The sequence below is a fragment of the Dipteris shenzhenensis genome, chromosome 28 (assembly GCF_047967505.1).
Source record: "Dipteris shenzhenensis isolate YYH24624 ecotype China chromosome 28, Dip_SZ_1.0, whole genome shotgun sequence".
Taxonomy (NCBI): Eukaryota; Viridiplantae; Streptophyta; class Polypodiopsida; order Gleicheniales; family Dipteridaceae; genus Dipteris; species Dipteris shenzhenensis.
Genome location: NC_141623.1, coordinates 40,812,434 through 40,833,785, shown reverse-complemented (window position 1 = coordinate 40,833,785; position 21,352 = coordinate 40,812,434). Strand labels below are relative to the sequence as shown.

Sequence of the window (21,352 nt, the reverse complement as noted above, 5' to 3'; positions counted from 1 at the left end):
CTGAACACCCTTCCTTAATACAAAATGACAAAGAAGTAATGCACTACATCAAGTGATACAAAAAAATAGGAGAAGCCTTTATCAAATAGACTTATTACAAGATTGGATTACTAAGAGACACGATACTAACTACAACAACACACTACATAACTAGAGTATGTGTATCAGTCAAAGAAGAAGACTCTTTGAACTTGCTTGACCTCTTGTGTATGACATTCTTTAGATAGGCATGCCACTTCCTCCATATGCTTCTTTGCACCTTGGCCATCCTCACACAATGACCAACACAAGGCTGCCACCCCTGCTCAAGTGATTTGCACATAGATCTAATTGGGCTTCCATGAACATGCGTGTTGCTTCTCTTCATACCGTACCTCCTCCGACTCACAGGATAGCAACACCTCCTCCTTTGGCAATGAGGCATATGAATGATGGCTATGATATACGGATGTATGAGGAAAGTGCGGCCTTACCACTTGCCTTATATGAAGGTCCTTGGAAGTGTCTACTCCATTACAATGTAAACAAATTACATGCATGCCGTTTCCAAGACACTTTATAAAATAATGAGGATATAAGCTTGAATGGAGTCACAATGTGGCTTAACTTTTATCTCCTCTTAGGGAACTTCTTGATTGTAGAAAGGCTCCTTGACCATTAAGTCCAAAATATGCACTAAAAAGTCCCCAACAAATTAAAAGCCGCTTGTAGAAACCAACAACAATCTGGATATGGGTTTTCTTAGGCAAAATTCTGCTCTGTATGTGAGAAAACAAGACAATTTCCAATAATAAGTTCGATGCAGCTGTCTATTACAGACTGAACAGGAAATGAACTAAGAAAGAAAATTGGCAGGGAGAGGATAGCGACACTTCCTCCTTGGCAATGAGGCATAATAACCTCCTTCATGGGAAATGGGGGAATTTCTTTGTTTGATGGCTATGATATATGGATCTATGAGAAAAGGATGGCCTTACCACTTATATGAAGGTCCTTGGTAGCGTTTACTTCATAGCAATGTAAATATCTTATATGCATACTTTTTCCAAGGTACCCCTAAAAAATGAATAGAGTCACAATGTGGCTTAATTTATCTCTCCTCTTAATGAACTTCTTGTTTGTAGAAGGCTCCTTGGCCATTAAGTCCAAGATATGCATGTTTCTGATCCATCTAGATATATATAATCGACCAAATGAAGAAGATAACACTCAAGAGATAAGGCACAACACATAATATTGTATTGGCAATTGGCCTTGTAAATATAAGTCTCCTGGGGTGCTCCACCATACAATACACCAAAGGTACCACTTAGTATGTAGGCAATGTATTTTATGAAAGGATAAAGGACAAAATTATAGATGTAGGACGTCCTTAAAAAATTGTTGAAAGGGCATTGTAAAATTCACAAGAATCGGAGGGAAAATTAACACTCTCACCTTGAGTTCAAGTCCATTCTTTCCAGGGCCAGACGGATCAACCCATCTTATGCCAATAATCTTTTCTACCTCGAATTCTCCGGACAAATTCATAGATCCACTATCACTTTCATCTTTGTTTTTAAGTTCATCTAAGCAAGGTTCAGCATGCATAAATTCATGTGAGTTATTGTTTGCGACTGTAATTCCATTGTGTAACATTGAATCTGCATTACAAGCAGACTTTTTGTTTTTTGAATACTTGTTGCAAAGCACTTTCCACTCTTTTATGAGGCACAAGAAATCTTCTGCTGCTTCATTTCTAACCTGTGAGATATGCAACATAAGTTTTTTACAAAGATAGAATGGTACTCAATGAGATAGCAATATAGATGTGAATTCAAAGTAGGATATTATGTACCTCAGTGGCTCGATGATTAAATTTAAAGCTTTCACAAGCATGCTCATTGAGATCAACTGCCCACCTCTGCACATTAGTAGAAGAGGATTTGTAAACCAATTTGTCCCATCCATTTACCAAAATAGTCAGAATAAATTTATGGACGAGTGCCATTTTGACAAGATACCATATACGATATAGTACTGTACAACTACACACAAAAATTTAGTCCCAAAACAGTTGCTTCCCTTCCTAATAATTGTGCAAACATAATTCTCAATGTCATACCAATCACATAAAACATTGATCTCACAAGGTAGATCTTTAGTAATCAAAGGATCGTTTGGGCTTCTCTAATATCCCTCTTTTCTACAACGGTGATACTACATGTCTTGTTTCATATTCTATAGATTACTATACTACATGTCTTGTTTCATATTCTATAGATTCTATAGATATTCTATAGGAGAAGTCAAGATGGCATCATCATGAGAGACCTTGAAGATGACTATGATCAGAGGTCTTGCACATGACCGCATTAGGTGTCCTGATGAAGACGACCGTCATGACAACCGTCATCGATGGCCATGAAGATGATCATAATCACAAGATGAGTGGATACACCAAGATCTAGCCAATACCATTGAAGATGAACATCATCAAGGGTCACAAAGACAACCATCATTGATGGCCATGAAGGCGATCATAATCACAAAAGGGTTGGATATGCCAAGAGCCAGCCGATACCATTGAAGTCTTTGGGGCCACGAAGTCAGGCACGGAGCCTACTAGTTCAAGAACCTATTGGAGACAAGAAAATCATCTTGGAGCCTTTGGTTGCACGTGGAGCCATATGAGTGGTTATGAGGGGCTAGATATCACCCCACATGCAGAGGACGAGAGGTCATCGATGCAAGGGCACTGGAGGAATGGTTGGGAAGGAAATGTCACAAACACCAATGGAAGAAGAGTAAGGATAAGAATTAATAGGAGTAGATGAATAGTGTTCATAGACAATAGGAGAAGCAAGGAACCATAAGGGATAGGAGGCTACTTGGAGAAAATACTAGTAGAAGGAAAGGAGAGAGGGCATTCGTATTTGTTGGAACATGAAGTCAAAGTGAGTCATGCCATATTGAGAGTTATCCCATATACTCTCTGGCTTTCTAGAGTCTAGTGTCACACTATATATGTTTTGTACTTGTCTAGTCTTGACACAATAGTCTACATCAAGCTTTTATATCTATGTGAGTATTTTGGTTATTGCCTTGCACTAGTACTTTCTATTCTTGCCTTCCATTATGCTTTCCATCTTTCCATTCCATTCCTAGAGCTAGATTGGTGCCCTCCCTACCACCATGTCTCTTCATTTGGTATCAAAGCTAGCTTTCCACTTTTCTCTTCTTCTCACTCTACCTAGAAGATGAGAGAAGGCCGTAAATGAAAGCTCCTCTCTCCTCTCCTAGATAGAGTCTCCATCCCCTTAGCCTCGCCACATCAACTATCCCTTCCACTCCAAATGCATCACCAACAGCCAATCCTTTAGTCAGCCCCGAAGCCTCTTCATTGACCTACAAGAAGATTGTACAGCCCACTGCAAATCAGCCGTACAGCCTGTACAGCTTGCCTGTCGTACGACCATACTTGCACCATACGTCTACCATACGTTTGGTCCTGCTTGCTTGCCATTCGTATTGATGTGCCGTACCATCACGACTGCTGCAGCACCGTACACCGTACAACAGAGTCAACCCCTCGTACTGACCATACGTACTGCCATAGTACCATTTGTTGCACTTGCCGTATGGACCTGACCAGCCTACCGTACTGATGTAGATTGTAGTGCCGTATGGTCTATTGTTGCTCCTGCCCATTCACATGCTTGTACGGCGTATGTACGCTGGTCAATGCAAGACAAATTGTGAACGGAATCATCAAGTTTCTGTATGAATTAAGCTTCAATTTTGTTTCCTCTCCTTGATCAAAATTGAAGCCTCCAATATGTGAAAATTTTGGGCTTTTGATAGATTTGTACACAATTATCTCAAAATTCATGTAATTTCATTACTATCTTGTACATTCATTTGGGCATTTTGCCTCCTTTGTACACAATTATCTCAAAATTCATGTAATTTCATTACTATCTTGTACATTCATTTGGGCATTTTTCCTCCTTTGGGCATAATTGCTCAAATTTGAGGCTCTTATTCACATTCAGTGACTCTCGGATTGGCACATTGAAAGTCATGACGTGATCTCCCTTGGTAGCTTCTCCTATGGCCTTCATCGACACATCATTCAAGGGCATCCTCGCCTGATTCTTCACCAACATACCTCTTCGCATCAAGATGTGCACACTCTTGTGCAGTAGCTACTTTGGGCTCATGGGTTCTCTGCCCTTGCTATGATAAAATGAATGAAATATTTCTATTTCTATATGTTTGAGTTAAAGGTTCTCTGCCTTGAGTAGTCCCTCTAAAATGAATGTTCGAGGAGTCAATAAAGGTCCTTGGCCTTGGATACTACTCCTAAAATGATGTATTTCTTTTATATTTTTGGTGTGTGGCTCCATGCTCCTAGTTAGTCCCTAGAGTCAAGAGGGGGATGTACTGTGGGAGCCATGTATTGGCATTGATGGGGTCTAGTTATCAGGCCTGGCATATGAGTTCCAGGATGTTGGTGCATTGGTCTTCTAGACCTCTGAGTTATTCATGCATCCATACTATAATGTGAGCCTCTGAGCATGTTGATTCTCATGCCGTAAGAGCACTTGGATCAACCTCTGAACATGCTCAGACTTAAGCCTCTAAGTTGGCATGGGAGCCATGTCAAGTTCAGACATTGCACTATTTAGTAGTCCTGTCACTGTCATGATTCCAATAGTCTCTCACCTTGCCTTCATGGGGGGGTGTTGGAACATGAAGTCAAAGTGAGTGATATTTGTGTGTATTTGGTCTAGTGAGTCGCCATGTGTCATATTGGGTGTTATCCCATATACTCCATGTCTTTCTAGAGTCTAGTGTCACATTTTATATGTGTTGTACTTGTCTAGTCTTGACACAATAGTCTACATCAAGCTTTTATATCTATGTGAGTATTTTGGTTATTGCCTTGCACTTGTACTTTCTATTCTTGCCTTCCATTATGCTTTCCATCTTTCCATTCCGTTCCTAGTGCTAGATTGGTGCTCTCTCTACCACCATGTCTCTTCAGTATTGATGGAGAATTCAAAGAATGAGAGAGGAGAGTGGCTTGAGCTATGAGCTCAATAGAGTGAATGAACCTTATCAAAAGTTTTGGAGTGTGACCCTAGACCATCTAAGAGTTATTCTTGATATATGATGAACAAATCTGAACATGGATAAGTGTTGTCTGCAGTCTTAACTTGATTTACATGTTGCTTTGATTGATATCAATAGCATGATCTATTATGTTCATAGTTTTTCTTTTCTGTTTTGTTCCTAGTACAAGATGGTGGCACCACAATAGCCACCATAGTACGGTGCACCATAGTAAGATTGATATGATAGAAGTATTGAAACTTTGTAGTAGTGGCCTTTGTCGTCCAGTAATACCTTTGAAAGAGTACAAATCCCCATCTCACACATTTCTTCTGGAGATATTATTAGAGTCCAAATGCCACTAGTGCAAGGTGTCAATACTTCTACCACATGCATCTTTGTACTATTATAGTGCACTACTATGGTGCAACTATACCTATTCCTAAATTTGCACCTACTTCTTCTTCCTCAATTTCTATCAATTGAAGACAATCCCTACAACTGATCATGTATTGCCAAGGATGTCGACCGTAAGGGATTCTTTTTTACACTAAAAAGACTTCTGTTAAGTATGAAAAATACCCCAAGAGCAATGCTCATTATAGAAATACATCATGCAAAGCATGAAAAACAAAATACCCTGAGTGGGCAAACAACCTGCACATTAGAAAGAGCTAGAAAAGCACAATGTTGAGCCTAAAATTGCCATCTCAACCATGTGGCAGACTCCAAGATAAAAGGGAGCCACTCCACTCCCTAAGAAAAACATTTGCCCTAGTAGAAGCCGCTTGAGAAGGCCCTTGCATGCTTATCAAAATGGCCATTAAAGTGTGTACAATATCTTTTCGAAGTGTGTGTGTGTGTGTGTGTGTGTGTGTGTGTGTATCTCTTACTCCCTCTGATTCCGATTCCGACATTGAATGTCAGAGACAGGCTTCAAGATTGGCACCTTTGGTCTTCAAATACAAGCATATCCTCTAAGCCTTTGAATTTATTGACTTCTATACAGGCTTATCGTTTGATATTACCTCCTCCCTGGATTGCCCATCATGCTAATTCTCTATGGCATTTGAACAAGTCATTAGCCTGGTGGAAAGGAAGATTGCAATTGATATGGAAGTTGAAAATGCCTTTGAAGCAACGACTCTTTCTATGGCGATGTATTGTTGGTATTCTTCCAGTAGGGGTGAAATTGGCTCAAAGAAGGATAGCTTCGCCCCTTTGTCCAAGATGTCATCTTACATCTGAGAGTATTCCGCATTTACTATGGTTTTGTTCATATTCCAGAGACCTTCTAGACAGAATCTTCTATTTCTTATCTCTCAGATTCCCAGCTCACAGGTTCTACAGGTTTTTCTGGATATATGGCAAACTATCAGCTTCTTTATCACAGTATTCTCTTTTCTTCCACTGGATCAGATACTGGGCCCTATGGACCCTCTGGTTACAGCGCAATCAAGCATATCTAAATTCTCCACTTCAGCAGCCATATGAGTTCTTCCGAGCCTCATTGCGGCAGTCTTTATATGATGCCTTACATGAGGAAGATTTAGATGTTTCTTGTATTCAGCTTTTCTTTTACTGCTTTTGATGGATAGGGATTTGGCTCTCTTTTGAGCTCTGCCTAGATGTAAATGAATGTACCATAATATAAGTATCTTGGTTTTACCCAAAAAAAAAAAAAAAAGTGTGTGTGTGTGTGTGTGTATATGGCAGGCTGTTGTGGATGAATGGGCATCGAGCCTTTTTCGGGTAGTTTCTCTCTCCGTGTGTGTGTGTGTGTGTGTGTGTGTGTGTGTGTGTGTGTAGGTGTTGTAACTCCTGGTGTGTGTTCTTCCAGTTAGTGTGTTTTTCACCATGAGGCTACCATCAGGCTTGTTTTGCCTTCCGTACTGCTGATGTTTACCCTGGCGGCCTGCTCGCATCCTCACGTCCTTCTTTCTTTGCCTTAGCTGCCCGTTTTGGGTTCATACTATACGAATTTCAGCCGTACAGTCCCGTACTGTTGTACGGATAGCTGTCCATTGAATTCATTTCCTGTTTGTCCTATCTCAGGCTTTGTGCTGCTAGTCTATCGCCTTCTTTTCCTCACAGCTGGCTGTTTTTTGTCTGTATTGTACGAATTTCAGCCGTACAGTCCCGTACTGTTGTACGGACCTGTCTCAGGCTTTGTGTAGCTACACCGTCGCCCTTTTTTTGCTGTTTTTGTCATCCCTCATCGTAACTGTGTGTTGTTGCCGTACAGTTTTTGGGGTTTTTCTGCTCTGGTGTCTTCCCTAGTAGTCCTGTGTCTTCTACCAAAATCTCACCTATCCCTCTGCTCTCTCCTTACTAGTTATACTCTCCTTCTCCTCCCTTTTGCTTTCTTTGAGACTGGTTTTTTGGCTTTTCCTATCCTTTTACAGATATTTCATTCTCAAGCTCCCTTTTTTACAAAGTCATGGCAGAGTATTCATATGAAAAAACGTTTCAAAAGGAGCGCTCGGCTCCCTGCAAGAAGCAAAAGCAGGTTGAGGGTCAGCATGACCCGATGCTTGATACTCTTGAGGCTCAACTGGTATATGATGTAATGCATGAAGGATTTGCAGATACGCGAAAAGAGTGGAAAGATTCGGTTCCTTCAGTTGGCCTCATGGTTGAGGTCGATGAAATTGTGGATCCAGTCAGAGAATATGCCAAGAATGCAATCATATTATTCTTTCCAGGCCGGATGCCACCAGCTGCAGAGATAGGCAACTGGCTGACACGCACATTGGCTGGCTCTTTTGTTCGTAAAGTACACTATGCAGCCAGGGGCTTTTTTGAGGTTATCATGGTGGATGAGATCCACAGACAAATGCTTTTGGAACATTCACCTCTCTTTTTTGGGCAGCAAATGGTGCATGTCTTGCCATGGTCCCCCACAAGGGACTTTCAGGCTTTAATCCGACACAGATGCCCAGTTTGGGTTGAAGTTGTTGATTTCCCCCAATGTATGGCCTCACTTTTGCCTAAAATTGCAGCATCTTTAGGTAAAGTGGTCTGCCCACCACGCCCAAATGGCAACTCAAATAGATTTTGTATTCTCTGGGATACTGATAATCCCACACCGGACTCTTATTCAGTCACGGTGAATAATGTAAACATGGGAAGTGCTTTCTATAAACTCAAATGGGGTTTATTTGCAGGGGCCTGTTTTGAATGCAAAAAGTTTGGACACATGGCTTCACAGTGTCCAATGAATCAACATAAAATGCCTCATGCCACCTTGCCAGTTCACATGTCTACTAAAGATGCTCCTACTCCAGTTGCCAACAAAAATAAAGGCGGTAGACAGCCTTCTGGGAGTCAGGATAAAGGCAAAGCTCTAGTGGCCCCCAATGGGAATCTCACCTCACATTCACCTCCTGCTACTCAATCCTCGATCAAAGGAAAGCAACCTTCAACTGATGGCTGGCAAAGCCCAAGAAAAGTCATTTCTGCTCGAAGAATTCCACCCCCCCGCACTTGGAATGGTGCATCTTCTAGCGGAAATACCCCAGAGATAAATTCACGAATTGGGATTACATGGGCTGCAGTAACAGCCAGCAGAACACTCTTCCCTGAAGAAGACGTTGCTGCTTTGCTGTCTACTTCTCAGGCGGCTACTTCTTCTCAGGGGCGAGGCCTCGACCCTGAGATAGAAATGCAAGGCTGACCGCATAAATTTTTCTGCTGTACATAGTTGTTACATTACTATAAATACCTGTATATATGACTGCTCACATCAAATGTTTTACACTTAATGTTCAGGGCATGTGTGACAGTAGGAAATGGAAAGCTGTGTGGCTGTACATCAACAGATTTCAGCCTGACATAGTGGCATTACAAGAGCACAATCAACATATTTATGCAGGCAAGACAGGACACTACTGTGGATATGATATTTTCTATGCTGGGGAGCACTCTTTCTCAGGGGTTGTCCTTCTGATCAAACATGAGTTCCAACCAGCAATTGCATTAAATGACAACAAAGGCAGATGGCTTGTTCTCCAATGCATTATTAGAGGAGAGGTGTTTGAATTTGCTTCAGTTTATGCACCTCAGTCCTCTAGAGAAAGAACTGCAATTTGGGCTGCCATGCAACAATATCCGTGGAGATCTCATGCCTACATATGTGGGGATTTCAATAATGCTCCACAACAGGGAGACAACACCTCCAGACATGACCATATGCTATCTCCTGAAAGGCATGCATGGTCTCAACTACTTTTGCATTTGGATCTGGTTGACCTTTGGAAGGAATTGCAGCCTTTGTCACCGGGCTACACTTTTCAACATAATGCTCTTTCAGCTTATTAGGCACGTCTGGATCGATGGTATAGTGTCGCTCCCCAACAAAATGGGGATTTCACATGCAAGATGTGGATTGACTATGCCTTTGTGCATTCAGACCATGCACCGCTATGGCTGCGGTTATCTTTTTATCATATGCCAGATGATAGATTGCCACAAAGGAGACATCTAATCATAAACAATAGTTATTTGCAACATGCTGATTTCAAGGCAATGGTTACTGAAGCAGCTCATTGTCTTTCATCTAGCAGCTATCTTCATGTTGATGGTGCCTGGGATTCTTTTATTTCTAAAATGCAAGTGGTGATTAGAGCTTATGGCAAGTCTTACATGAAGACTCTGAGGGAAACCATTGCTCAAGCCAAATCTACTTGTCAAGACCTCACTGAACTCAGTCATCATCGTTCGTTGTCCATGCATGAGCAAACAACACTATGCCAGGCCAGACATTGTCTTAAACTAAATGATCACAGGAAACTGGCAAAATGGGAGACTAGAGCAAGACAAAGAGCTTTCACAGATAAAGGTTGCTCTTCCAAAGAATTTTTCAAAAGTTTACATCAGAGGAGAATCAAAACAGAAATTTGCAGAGTGCTTATGCCCGATGGATCATGGACTACTTCACGGTCACAGCTTGCCTCTGTTTGTGTGCATCATTTCTCTCAGCACTTTGGCTCTGCAGCTCCTCCCTCACAACAGATTTTGCTTGCACGAAATTTACTGTTGCAACATGTTTCTCCAATCATTTCCCCTACTCAAGCTTTGGAATTGGAGGAACCCTTTACTGAGAGGGAACTGTCAGATGCGATCAAATCATGTGGCAGATGGAAATCCCCAGGATGGGATGGTTTAACAGTCGAGTTTTTTCTCACATACTGGCCTATTTTGAAGCATTCATTGCTCTATATGGTGAATGCTGCGTGGCAAAATCAGAAAATGCCGGACACATGGAAGAGAGGTCTTGTTAAACTCCTTCCCAAAAAACAAATTTGCGAGTCTTTGGCAGACTGGAGACCTATCACTCTTATGCCCGTAATTTACAAAGTCACTACCAAAATGATTGTTGATCGGCTAAAGGGGATTTTACATGATGGGTTGCATCCTGCTCAATATGGTTTTGTCCCGCGTAGGCATATCACAGATAACATTGCTAATGCCTACATTGGAATTGAATATGCCAAATACACACAGCAGGATGTTTTGTTATTGCAAGTTGATATTGCCAAAGCCTTTGATACTGTTCAGTGGGATTTTATTTCATCGACTATGCAGGCATTGGGTTTTGGCACAAAAATGCAGCAACTCATCAATTGGCTATATCAAGATAGTGAAGCTACCTGCATACTTTCAGGAGATATTTCTCCATCCTGGACTCTTGCTTGCTCTGTCAGGCAAGGATGTCCCCTGAGTGCTTTACTGTTTGCCATAGCCACTCATCCACTGCTTCAATATCTGGATCACCTCTTGGACACTGACCAGTTGCACGGTTTGGAGATTCTTGGCAGTCGCAGCATGATTGCTCAGGCTTATGCTGATGATTCATTCTTTACTCCAAAAAATACTCGGGCTGACCTGTCCATGATTATGCATGCTCTTTCTACATATGGATTGGCTGCTGGCCTTCGGGTAAATTTTCAGAAATCAAAATTGCTGCCGTTACATGCACAGGAATGGCACAACCTTCTGTGGCCTGGGGAAATTGTCCCCGCCTCTCAATTCATTCGACATCTTGGTTATCCTCTAGGCTGGGGACTCACCCGTTCACAACAAACTGATTGGGTGCTAGTAAAGTTAAGGGCAAAACTTGAATATTGGAAGCTTGCAACTTGGCCATTACATGTTCGTCTGCGAATCACACAATCCATTTTGATAGCATACATACAATTTTATCTGCCTCTCACTATGTTCACTAAGGTAGATCTGGTTTCATTTATGTCAGCTATCATGGAAATTTTTTGGCGTTCAAAACATGGCAAGAAAAGTCTTAGATTACTCTCTATGCATCGTCTCTGTTCTCCAAAGATGCACGGGGGTCTAAACATTCTCAATATTCAAATGCATTTACTTGCTCACAGAGGAAAAATAATGATACAGTTTATGCAAGGAGATCAGCCTTGGGCTTTCATGATCCGCTCTCTCTTATTACATCTTCATACATCTGCCTTTGGAAATTGGCAGCCTACTCAGTGGGATTTTTTATTTGGCTCTATCCAAGGCAAGATCAGAGGCTGCCCTTTTGTCTCTCATCTGCTTCTTGATTGGAAACACATTCTATCCCACTTGGAATGGCATGGCAGGGACTCTCTCTCGGGCAACTCTTTGAGGGTAGAGAATATTTTTTGGTCTAAAGTATTCCACCCTCCTTTGGCCATACAAGAACCCCGACGTTCTTATTTTCTCTCTTTCAAAGGCATTTCATATGTGGCGGATGTACTTCAGGATGATGGCACAATTTTATCTTTTTCTATGGCTGCTCGCAAATATGGCTTGGGAGCTCATTATCGTCCTTTATGGCATAGAATTTCAGCAATGCTCCAACCGTACTTGCCGGTACCTCATTTGGAACTTCAAAATCGGCTTGAGGATTGGATTTTACGCTCTCCTTCCTTATACGCCCGTCCTTTGAAGATCTCACATATCACAGTGTCATCACTGTATAAAGTGTTATTACCTCCACCTTGGATTTCCCACAGAGCAAATACTGTTTGGCATATGGATCGTCCAATGAAGTGGTGGAGAAAAAGGCTGCGTCTCCTTTGGCATTACAAAGTCCCTCTTCGACAACAGCTTTTCCTATGGCGAGTTCTCCTTGGCATTTTTCCATCCGGACAGTTACTCGCACATAGACATATTGCTTTAGCTGTTTGTCACAGATGCCAGCACTCTACTGAATCAGTGTTTCACATCTTTTGGTCCTGTCCAAATACTTCTCATCTCATTGCTCTCATCAGACAGAGGCTTCGACAGCGATTTCCTACTGTTACTTTTGGCAGATTTTTCTGGTTGTTTGGCTTTCATCCACAGAGACAGGGTTTTGATTTATTTTTTGTATGGGTGCGCTATTGGTCCCTATGGACTTTATGGATGGATAGAAATCATAGAGTCTTTGGTGATCCACTCTTTTCATCCTTTCTTTTTTTCAAACGATCTCTGCAACAATCATTCTATGATTGCTTTCAGACTCGTTTGATTGATCGGGATGTGTATACAGCTTATACTGAGATCTTTAGTTGAGTAGTAGCTACTTCGTTTTTGAAGTAACTATGAATGTAATTATTCTACAGAAATAAAAGATTTCTTCCCACAAAAAAAAAAAAAAGTGTACAATATCTTTCCAAATACCAGCCAATGTGTGTGAAGGTTGAATCTGGGAGCCATCCAAAGCCTTTGTGCATCTAGAGCTTCAAATATGCCACGCTGAAATGCTCACTAGAATCTCCCCAAAAGTATCCACCGAGGAATGTGCAGGTCTGTAAGAAAAGTGGGAAACATCATCAGTGGACCAATCTTGAAAAGCCTTGGCATATCTCAGCCATGGTCTTTTGAGTTAAGGAGGATAGGCAAGATCATATCAAAGAAAACAAAGTTGGATAGGAAAGTGACTCCACCAATCTACATTGGGCCACGTTTGACCGCTCCAAGAGGCATCACCCTCATCAGCCATTCGTACTTGAAAATATATTGCAATTGTCAAATTCAAACAAAGTTGCTGCATCGTACCTTTGGGAATAATGTTAATTCTGCTCCGCCGTCTATGAAAACATCCTTCACTTTTTCACCAATTGAAGAGCTTGGAGCTGCTCCTCTCCCCGTGAGCTGCTGCCCCCCCCCCTCTCCCTCTCTCAGCCAGCCCCCTCTCCCTCTCTCTCCCTCCCGAGACACACGAGAGACACACGAGAGTCCAGAGAGACCTTTGCCACGAGTGACAGGATATACATGGAGATCTGCCTTCAGACAGCACACTCGAGCATTTGGAGTGAGAGGATCTGGAGGAGTGGCCATTTTGTACAGAGAGCATCTCGACCGGATCATCACAGTGGAGAGAGCGGATTCACATGCCCGATTCTTGTGGGTACGCATCCACCGCAGAGCCCCTCAGCGAGATCTCTTTATTGCAGTTTGCTACTTCCCCCCGGCGCAGTCGTTTTATTCTTCCACTGGACCAGGCCAGTCCATATTTGAGGATCTCTCAGCGGACATTGCAGATTTTTCACATCGCGGAGAAGTCATCCTCTTAGGAGACTTCAACGCGAGGACCTCAAACAGACAGGCCCTCACTTATGACTTCATGGAGGATCCGGTCATACTTCCGGCATCTCACAATGATAGCCTCTGTCGGACTTCATCAGACTGCACAGTACAGCCCACAGATCAGGGACGTCAGTTACTGGAGCTCCTCACCTCGCACAGTATGGTCATTTATAACGGCTTGTCCAGGTGGCCATAGTCTTCCATGCCTACATTCTCTTCTGCTTCTGGGCGTGGCACTAGCGTGATTGACTACATCATAGGTCCCCCGACTCTAGTCCCGTCCATCCATAGCCTTACTGTTAGCCCCTTCATGCCCTCTGCCGACCATGCACTCATCCACTTTACTTTGACTCATGTCTCCCATGACCCACCCCCCCCTCGTCATCACGACCGCCAATCCTATTATGAGGTTCATTTCGACCACCAGTTCGATGATGTATATAGCCAGAACCTCAGCCGCCTACTCCGTCCTCATCTATTAGATGCTCTACCATCCACGCAGGACCGGTGGGAACTTGTACATTCTTCACTCGTTTCTGCCGCCCACATGTCCTTCCCTGCCACGTGTCATTCGTCTAGTCCCCCACCGGTTGGTCTTGTTCCTTGCAACGGTTGGTATGACGAGGAGTGTAAGGAACTCCGCAGGAAACTTCACCTTGAGACCAAGGAGAAGTCTCCCCTCCTTACCGAAACCAAGAGAGACTACAAGTGGTTGGTTAGGCGCAAGAAACGCCAATTTCTAGCCCAGAATGAGGAGAAGCTGAGAAGCTTGCTTTTCAGCTGTGACTCCAAGGAATTCTGGAGAAAATTCCTCCGCTCGAAGTCTCAGAGCCCCCTTACAGATCCACGTGTCTGGTCGACATATACTTCAGCTCTATACGATGTTCCAGATCAGCCAGCCATCGATTTATCCCATTCCCCTAGGCCAGCTTCATCTATTCTTTTCACACCAGAGAGTGTCCGTGCAGCAGTCCACCGATTGAAGAACGGGAGAGCTAAGGATCATGATGGATTGCAAGCGGAGTATGTAATCCATGGGATTGATGCCTTAGATTCTGTTCTTTCCCGTCTCTTCAATGAGTCTGTTTGTACAGGCCTACCACAGTCCTGGTTAGGCAATACCATAGTACCTATCCACAAGTCGGGGGACCCTATGGAGCCGTCGAATTACAGGACCATCATGATCGGCCACGTTATGGCCAAGATCTTTGCATCAGTTTTGGAAAGCCGTATAAATGACCATGCCGAGACGACAGGACTCAGAGCCAGAGGGCAGGCTGGATTCCGTAGGGATCATTCGACACTTGACCACATCCTCACACTTAGGGCACTGGTGGAGGAGGCGAAGTCACGAAGGCAACGGCTTTATTGTTGCTTCGTGGACTTCAGGAAAGCATTTGACACAGTTCCGCGATTCAGATTGTTTCAGAGGATTCGCCAGATGGGCTTTAGTGGAGAGATACAGTGGGCTATCATGGCTTTGTATGAGAGGGTCACTGGTCGGGCTCGGACACGTGAGGGGCTCTCAGAGGAGGTATGCAGCACGATTGGGGTGAAGCAGGGCTGCCCGCTCTCTCCTACTCTCTTTGGATTATATATTGATGAGCTAGAGATGTTTGTACAGATGACAGGCGGTGTGGGCTCTACTCTCTCAGGATCCTCCATTCCTATCCTCCTGTATGCGGACGATGTGGTTCTCATTTCCTCTACTGCTCAGGGCCTCCAGGCACATATTGAGGCACTCCACAGGTTTTGCCAGGACAGGGGGTTGACCGTAAACCTTGGCAAGACCAAGGTTATGGTTTTCAACACCTCTGATCGTATTTACAGCACGGATGAGTTTTGCTTCACTTATGACGGACAGCCCATTGAGCTTGTTAGAGAGTACACTTATTTGGGGGCAGTTTTCAGGGGACCGGTCTTCACCATGACATATGCAGCACGAGATAGGATTAGTAAAGGGTATGCTTCGTTGGCTCATCTTGAGCGTCAGTGTTTTCAGTCCCACTTTCAGCATCCCGATACGAAATCCTTGCTTTTTGATACACTAGTGAGACCAGCTGCGATGTATGCAGCTCCTTTCTGGGCAGGAGACCTCCCTTGCATTGGATGCAGCATTTCAGTCGGTCATGTATCTGCACAGGGTCAGGGAGTTTGGAGACTCAGCAGCAGGCAGAGCTCGGTTGCCATGGTTAGCACTTGCATCTTCTATGGAGTTGGCACGATCAGGGACCCGATACTGCTGGTACTTCAGACTCACTAGGTGGCTCACATCCCTTGGACTAGACATGGATAGACTACCTCCGTTCCGATACAGCATAGATGCCCCTCATCTCGAGTTGACTCGCCACGAGCTTAGCCAGGTCACGAGAGCAGACTTGCTGCAGCTTCATACGTATCGCACTTGGATTTATCCCACGCAGCTTCCGGTGAAGATGGCCACATATCGTGACCACTTCCTTCGGATCTCAGAGGATGGATTTGTCATCCCACCAGGCTATACAGGTATCCACATGTCCCACTCACTGAGGATTGCCCTCGGCCAGCTTAGAGTCTCTTCGCATCAGCTCGAGATAGAGGCTGGTAGGATGCGACGCATGGAGGATGGACGGCGACCAGGACGAGAGACCAGGATCTGCCCTTGTTGCACCATGGGAGAGGTGGAGTCAGAGGAGCACTTCATTTGTAGATGCCCGCTATACTATGAGATCAGAGGTAGATTCCACTGTCTCTTCACGGATGGCTTTGGACCTCTCTCACGAGTGATGGACTACGAGGATCAGCATTGCCTAGCCCTTTATGTCAGGGAGGCCACTATGCTTCGGCGAGACTACCTCAGAGAGCACAGACCGGAGCGTGATAGAGCCCAGCCTCATAGAGCTCAGGCACACGCCATACCAGAGGACAGAGACCAGGAGGAGCACGAGGACGGCAGAGCTCACACAGGACACATGCCTCCACCATGTGGATGTACATATGAGATGGTTTGTAGACGCCGCAGGATCTTGTTACATAGGGGACGTACTCGCCGCTTCCCAGACGATCCAGGATGATGGCAGCATTTCGGAGGAGACTTACTCATGGAGATCTCGCCCCACCAGCCGCTCACCTCACCTTTGCCCAGATTTGTACTCTCATAGCAGGAGGAAGAGTCGATGGACAGGATTTCCAGTATTATTTTGGTTCTCAGACTCCGTGACACCTGGACTTGTATCTTTGCATTGGCATATTGTGCTCATCCCCCCATTTTGCACCCGGGGGCGGTTTCCTTGCATCTAGTTTACTCTGTATTTAGGCTCAGATTTGACATTATGTACTTCCACTTGCATTATATTGCGTAGCACTTAGATGATATTCAACGATGCCTCTTCTTTGGGGCACGTTGATTTTGTGCTATCTTGTATGCAGAGTTCTTGATGTCCCATGGGCCCATTTTGGCCTCTAGTGGACAATAATACACTTTCTTTCTTTCTTTCTTTCCCCCTCACCCTCGCTGCCCGCCCTCTCCCTCCCCTTGCTTCTCCTCCTCTCCCTCCCCTTCGCCAGCCCCCTCTCCCTCCTCCCTCCCTTCCTCCTCCCCGCTCTCCTTCTCCCCCCCTGCCAGCCCTCCCGCCCCCTCCCTCTCCCTCCTCGCCCTCCCTCTCCCCACCCGCTTCCCTCCCTCCCCTGTCTCCCCCCCTTCCCCGGCCCCCTCTCCCCCACCCGCTGCCCCCCCGCCCCCTCCCTCCCCTGCCCCCTTTCTCCCCCACCCTCCCTCTCCTGCTGCCCCCCTGCCCCCTCCTCCTCCCCCGCCCCTTCCCTCCCCTTCCCCCTCCCCCACCCTTCCTCTCTCCCCCCCCCCCCCCCCCTGCCCCCCCTGCCCCCTTCTCCTCCCCCGCCCCCCCCCTTTCCCCCCCGCCCCCTCTTTCCCCCCCTCCTCCCTCCCCTTTCCTGCCCCCTCCCTCCCCCGCCCCTTCCCCCACCCTTCCTCTAACCCCCCCCTCCCTTCCTATCCTGCCCCCTCCCTTCCTCTCCCCCACCTACCTTCTCCCTCCCCGCCTTCAGCCCCCTTCCTCCCTCCTAACCCGCCCCCTCCCTTCCTCCTAGCCCCCCCTTTTGCCCTCCACTTCCGGCCTTTTCACTTCGATTGGCGAATGGTGGATCCCCATTCAATCAATCTCCGTCCACTTCCACCGGTCGCGAGAACCGTCATCTTTTTAGAAGACGAGTTGCAGCAGCTTAGTTTTTGATTCATGGATTCTCTTTTTCTCCTTTGGCTGATTTTGGAGAGGTAGTGTTTGTGTTGGAACATGAAGTTAAAGTGAGTGTTCTAGGTGTGTTTTTATAGTCTAGTGATTCATAGACATGTCACGTGTCATGTTGGGAGTTATCCCATATACACTTTCGCTTTGTAGAGTCTAGTGTCACAATATACAGTGTTGTACTTGTCTAGTGTCACATCAGAGTGGTCTACATCAAGATTTTCTACCATGTGAGTTTTTTTTTTTTTTTTTCAAAAAAGAGACTTCTATTAAGTAAGAAAGAAACCCGCTAGAGCAAGCTCTGTGGGGAAATACACCATGCTAAGCATGTAATAAAAACACCTCAGAGGAATGAGGTAGAAAGAAACCAAGGCTGAGGCTGAAAATGCCATCTCAACCCTGTAGAAGTCTCAGCAAAGAAGGGAGAGTCTCTCCAATCTCTGAGAAAAGTAACTCTCCTGGAGGAGGCTGCTCGAGATGATCCTTGCATGGTCGCCCAAATGGCCATCAGAGTGTGTATTGTATCTATCCAAGTACTGGCCAAGATCTGAGAAGGGTGAACCTGAAAACCCTCCAAAGCCTCAGTGCACCTGGCTCTCCAAATGTGCCATGCTGCAATGCTAGCTAGGATCTCCCATGGAGAGTTGACCGAGGAGTGGGCAGCCCTGAAAAGAGTGGCCGGAACATCCTCTAGAGAGCACGACTCCACAAGGTATCGTCAGATGTGAAGAGCCCAAGAGGAGTCAAGTCTCTCAAAAAATACCTGGGGCCCTGAAAGAGTAAGCCAAGCCACTGATCCCCAGGTCATATAGAAAGGTAGGCGAATAAAAGTGCTGAAAAGTCTTGCAATCCCCTTCCATATGATTCTCGCCTGTCTGCAATCCCATAGGCAGTGCTGTATTGTCTCCAAAGGAGAAAGGCAGAAAGGGCAAGAAGGGTCAGCTCCAAACTTGGATCTCCAATGGTTCACTGCTATCCCACCATGAATAAAAAGCCAAAAGAAGAGAGTGATTTTTCTATTCCGGTGGGGGCTGATCTGTAGAGAGAGGATACTCCTCTAATCCATGCATCTGAAAAACCAAAGCGAGATAGAGTACCCTCTAAGAAATCCCAGTCTACTCTGTCGTAAGCTTTCTCAAAGTCCAAGAGTAGAATGGCCAATCTCTGGCAGCTCTGCATGGCCCATTCTGAGGCCTCCCAAAATGAGAAAATATTATCAAAAATACTTTTGCCATGCACAAACCGTGTCTGTGTGTCATGAATCAAATCTGGAAGAAAAACCTGTAGCCGCAGACTGATGGCTTTCGCCAGAATCTTATAAAAAGTGCCCAATAGAGTGATGGGTCTCCATTGAGACACAAGATTCCTATTACCCCCCTTTGGGATGAGATGAATGAGACCATCTGTGAGTGAGTCCAGCATCTCACCAGAGTCCCACACGCCCTGCAGGGCTGATGTAATGTGATCACCAATCTACTCCCAAAAAGTAATAAAAAAGGAGGGGGTAAGTCCATCTGAACCTGGGCACTTGCCCTCGTGAAGGGCAAGTAATGCAGTCTTGAATTCTACATTGGTGAAAGGTGCATCTAGAGAAACATACATCTCATCCTTCACCAATACAGGGATACACTGCCAAATAACCTCTCTAGCATCATCAATGGCCTGTGTGCCTGGATCTGCAGTAAGAAGGGATGCAAAAAAATCTGAAGCTACACGCATGACAGCATTAGGATCTGACTGTAACACCCCGTCTGAGTCAACAAGCTGTGAAACACTATCTCTACTATTTCTGGGCCCATGAGTAGAGAAAAAGTGTTTGTTGACCCTGCCACCCATCTGAATCCAAAAGGATTCCCGTGCATGAAAGGCATACTCTGCTCTCTGATCCAACAATGTTTGCAAATGAGCCCTTGTTGCAGCAAGGCGCTCCTGAATCCAAGCATCTGTGGGCCTCTTCTGCTCTTCCCTCTAAAGGGATGCTAAGTGCTGGCGTATACCAACCTCACATCTGAGAATCTCACGTCTGCTAGAATCAGCGATTGAATGATAATAGTCACTCATTCCGGATAAGGCTGCAGCTACCTGAGATGGATGGATAGCTCCACCCTGTATGTGAGAAACAATATCCTCCGTGAGGCTCTCCTCTGCATAAAAAGCATCCAGAATCCTAACAGTGGCAAAGCGTCCTCTTCGATGAGGCTCAAGAATCTGCAACACCAACTGGAAAATGATCTGAGGTGGAAACCCAGTAGAAATGCATACAGATCCTCCTCTGTCAAGTGCCCAATCGTCTACATAAAATCTGTCAATCCATGCATGAATGGGCATGTGTATTCTCCCGTTCGACCAAGAGTACAGGAGTGACTGTGGCATAATATGAAAGGCATCATCCAACCAAGTGTCTCTGCCACTAAATTGAAAGAGAAAGGCATCCCAGGCTGCCCTCTCCAAAGAATGAATTCCACCCTGTCTGCCTCCCGTTTTGTCTGAAGGCAACTCAACCATGTTGAAGTCGCCACCAATGATCCAAGAATCTGCAATGGGGGCCCAAGAGAGTAACTCCTTCCAAAAGGAGATCCGCTTCCCTCTGTTGTTGGGAGCATAAAGATTGAGAAGACCAATCTTACGCCTTCCAATCAAAATAATGATCCATTGAGCTCTAGAAGGGGAGATAATACCATGACCAGCAACCAAGGGGAGAATAGAAAGAGAGACCGAAATGCAAGTACCTCCCCTTATGCCCATAGCAAGCGACCAGAAGGTATGTCCTGAAAGCAGTTTGCCAGACTTAGAGCAATCACTAGCATCCAGCTTGTGTTCCTGGATAAAAAGGATATCAATAGCACCTCTAGTGACGCCTGGATGAAGCTGCGGATCAGCTGCCTACGGGGACGGTGTGGAACTCCACCTAGGCCCTGTATGTTCCAGTTGACTATCCTCATCGACAGGAGGATGCTGGATGGAAAGGCTTACCCGACCTAGTAGAGGAGACCAGCTTCCCCTGGGCCGAAACACTCCTGCTGAGGGCAGGAAACTCAACAGGTGAAAGGATCCCCACACCTGCTGAAAGGGAGGCCCTGTCAGAATGAATCCCAATGACCGGGACCCCTAAGGTGGAGGGCACAAACTCCTCATCATCCATGAAAGTCGCCGAATTTGCCAGTGCCGAAAAAGAATTCCCGATAAGCAAGTCTGGCCGAGGAGTGCGAAGAAGACCTGCACTCGTGGAAGATGGAGGAGAAGGACCTGCCAGGCCTCTATCAGCAGAATTGGAGCTGGGGGTTGAGGAGGCCTGTGGCTGGGGTGAAGAGGAATCAGGAGCCCTCATCTACGCCTGCAGTTTCTCGGTTGTCCTGACTGTGGCAGGAACAGTCTGCGGGGAAGAAGTACCTGTAGTCCCCTCGTGGTCAGAAACCAAGGGGTCAGAGACCAAAGTGACTGGGGCTGGA

The 21,352-nt window shown here is 45.3% G+C and overlaps 1 protein-coding gene across 1 annotated transcript in view; it reads right to left on the bottom strand.

Moving 5' to 3' along the window:
* The window catches only part of LOC147883570 (DNA (cytosine-5)-methyltransferase CMT3-like), a 185,510-nt gene that overhangs the window by 110,654 nt on the left and 53,504 nt on the right, over positions 1 to 21,352 (bottom strand). The window contains exons 9-10 of the mRNA XM_087399517.1: positions 1,838 to 1,903; positions 1,438 to 1,743 (exon numbers count right to left, since the gene is read on the bottom strand). Coding sequence (XP_087255643.1) covers positions 1,438 to 1,743; positions 1,838 to 1,903 — 372 coding nt within the window. The remainder of the gene's footprint in view (positions 1 to 1,437; positions 1,744 to 1,837; positions 1,904 to 21,352) is intronic.